This window comes from Clytia hemisphaerica, unplaced genomic scaffold, assembly GCF_902728285.1.
Source record: "Clytia hemisphaerica strain Z4C2 unplaced genomic scaffold, Clytia hemisphaerica genome assembly, whole genome shotgun sequence".
Lineage (NCBI taxonomy): Eukaryota > Metazoa > Cnidaria > Hydrozoa > Leptothecata > Clytiidae > Clytia > Clytia hemisphaerica.
This window is the reverse complement of record NW_027103927.1, coordinates 167,737-170,037: the sequence shown is the minus strand read 5'-3', so window position 1 is coordinate 170,037 and position 2,301 is coordinate 167,737. Positions and strand designations below refer to the sequence as shown.

The 2,301-nt window shown below is 35.2% G+C and overlaps 1 protein-coding gene across 1 annotated transcript; it reads left to right on the top strand.

The window, feature by feature from the left end:
• Window positions 1–737: 737 nt before the first annotated feature.
• On the top strand, window positions 738–1,541 carry LOC136809719 (uncharacterized). Its single transcript, XM_067066257.1, has one exon. It carries the CDS (start codon window positions 738–740, stop codon window positions 1,539–1,541), a length of 804 nt encoding a protein of 267 aa, XP_066922358.1.
• The last annotated feature ends 760 nt before the right edge of the window (window positions 1,542–2,301 follow it).

Sequence of the window (2,301 nt, the reverse complement as noted above, 5' to 3'; positions counted from 1 at the left end):
ACACCCTACGTACATCCCTCGTCGAGATTCTAAATGAAATTTATAACCTTTTAAACGATATATGGGATTCACAGGCAATTTAAGATTCTTTGACACATTCTAAACCAGTTCTACTATATAAAGCAGCGTCGAAGGGATAGACCAATGGAGCATTGTAAATAGGCTCAGTGCTATGTAAAGTTCTTGTGATAATACGAGAAAGGTAATATAGTGATGGGGTATTAGGGCTGGCGAATGAGTGGTATATGTGGACGGGAACTCCAAAAACTGACCCTTAGAAATGACCAAATTCTTACCCTTACAGAGACTTTCGTACAATTTCACTCACTGGGCGAAATAAGAGATTTTCAATCCTCAATCCACGCGCGCTTTTTTATCTTTATAAGAATGTGATTGATAAATTGTGCTAAATAGAATATTTCCAAAAATTTTCTTCTTGCTTTCTTCAAGTCCATGTTTTCACCGTTTTATGAAGCATTTTACCACATCGAATTCATTACTTTCGCATTTTTTGAGGTATGGCTATGGATATTACAGGATGGGACAAAATATTTAAAATTGGCATTCTTATAAAAGGCTTTAACAAACCAACGTGACTAAATAAACAATGGTTACTTGAAGCACCTTGGATAAACAATAGTTACTTGAAGCACCTTGGAGATATAAGATTATCTATAAATTTTGGTAAACGAAAACAACAGCAGCAGTAAGAGAAAGCACTCTCTCAGTTACGCATCATGTTTTTATCAAAAGCATTAAAGAACGCTATCTCAAGCAAGCAATATCACAAGTCAATCATAAACGTTCGGCGATTCTACAAATGCACGCCGATCTGTTTTCAAGAACCTGACAGCGACTATGTTCAAAATCTTCAATGGTTCTTAGAGAAAGCAAGAAGACAAGATAAAGCCGTTGAAACATCCGAGGAATATCACCAACAACAAGATTTGTACAGTCAATATGCGCAAAATTATGATGAGATGTATGCGAAAACAGAATATCAAGACGCTTTGTTGATTTACCAAAAGGCTCAAGAATGGTACCAAGGAAACAAAAATATTTCCATTTTAGACTATGGATGTGGTTCTGGTCGTATAGCTTCTAGTTTTGCGTTCCGAGGTTATGGTCATATTGATGGGTCAGAGCCTAACGAAACGTTTCTCGAATCTGCAGAGAAAACTTATATCTTTCGAAATTTATACCAAGTGGGAAGTTTTGATGATCATTCTGTTATAAAGCAAAAACATTATGATTTATTGATTTCATCTGGCTGTTTTTTTATTTCACAATCTCATCCAGGATATGATGTTTTTCCAACCCTTACTCAATTAGTTCGTAAAAACGGCTATATAACAATTTGTACGGCTGAACGTTATATGCGCTTTCCACATGTTCGAAATGGTAAGGTGAAAGAAATGGAGCGACAAGGGAAGATCGAGATTTTACCGACAATGACTTTCCCGAACTTTCGTGAAGCAAACGAGTGGGAAGAAGATGAAGACATGCATGGAATTATACTCAATTTCAAAGTCATTGAGTAACACTCGTTTAGTTTTTTTAAACAAATATGTAGGAGTATTTAAGATAATTACTGTACACATGATTAGTGCGTAAGCATGGAACTCTGAGTGATGTACTTTTTAGTTTTTTAATGGAAGATAACTTTTAAAATATTGATACATGGCTCTGGTTCTTAACTAATCGAGCACTCTTATGGCATTGATTTACCAGATTTGTTTTGAGTACTTAAGATATATCAATTTATGCACATTTTTTTATTTTGTGTAATCAAAGGGTGTGTCTCACGGGGGTTGTCGGAGATAGACACGTGTATAAACACATGTCATCGCTTAGAAAAACGTCTAAGTTATTTTCCGGAATTTATTACCGTGAAAAGCACAGGCTGAAATTATATATCGACCTGTGCCGACCAATCCAGATTCTTTTCAGTGCGCAATCTACGCAGAGAAAAGTAACCATAACGACAATCCAAGATTATTTTGTCCGTGTTGTAAACACAACTCAGAAATGTCAGAAAGAGTCAGTGATAGAAAATCATAACAATTCCATTGAAGTAACATTACCATAATTAATAGTTTAGTAATTACTGTTATACATTTGGGAATCATGCAGAAGATTTCTTTTGAAAGAAACCCATTTCAATTACACTTGGAGGTTTCTGGGGAATTCGTCAATAGTAAACATGCATACTGATACAGTCTGCTAGACATTAATATGGTAATATTTGCTCTTCTTCTTTGATTCTTTAAGCGATTAGATGAACACATGCACGATAAAATT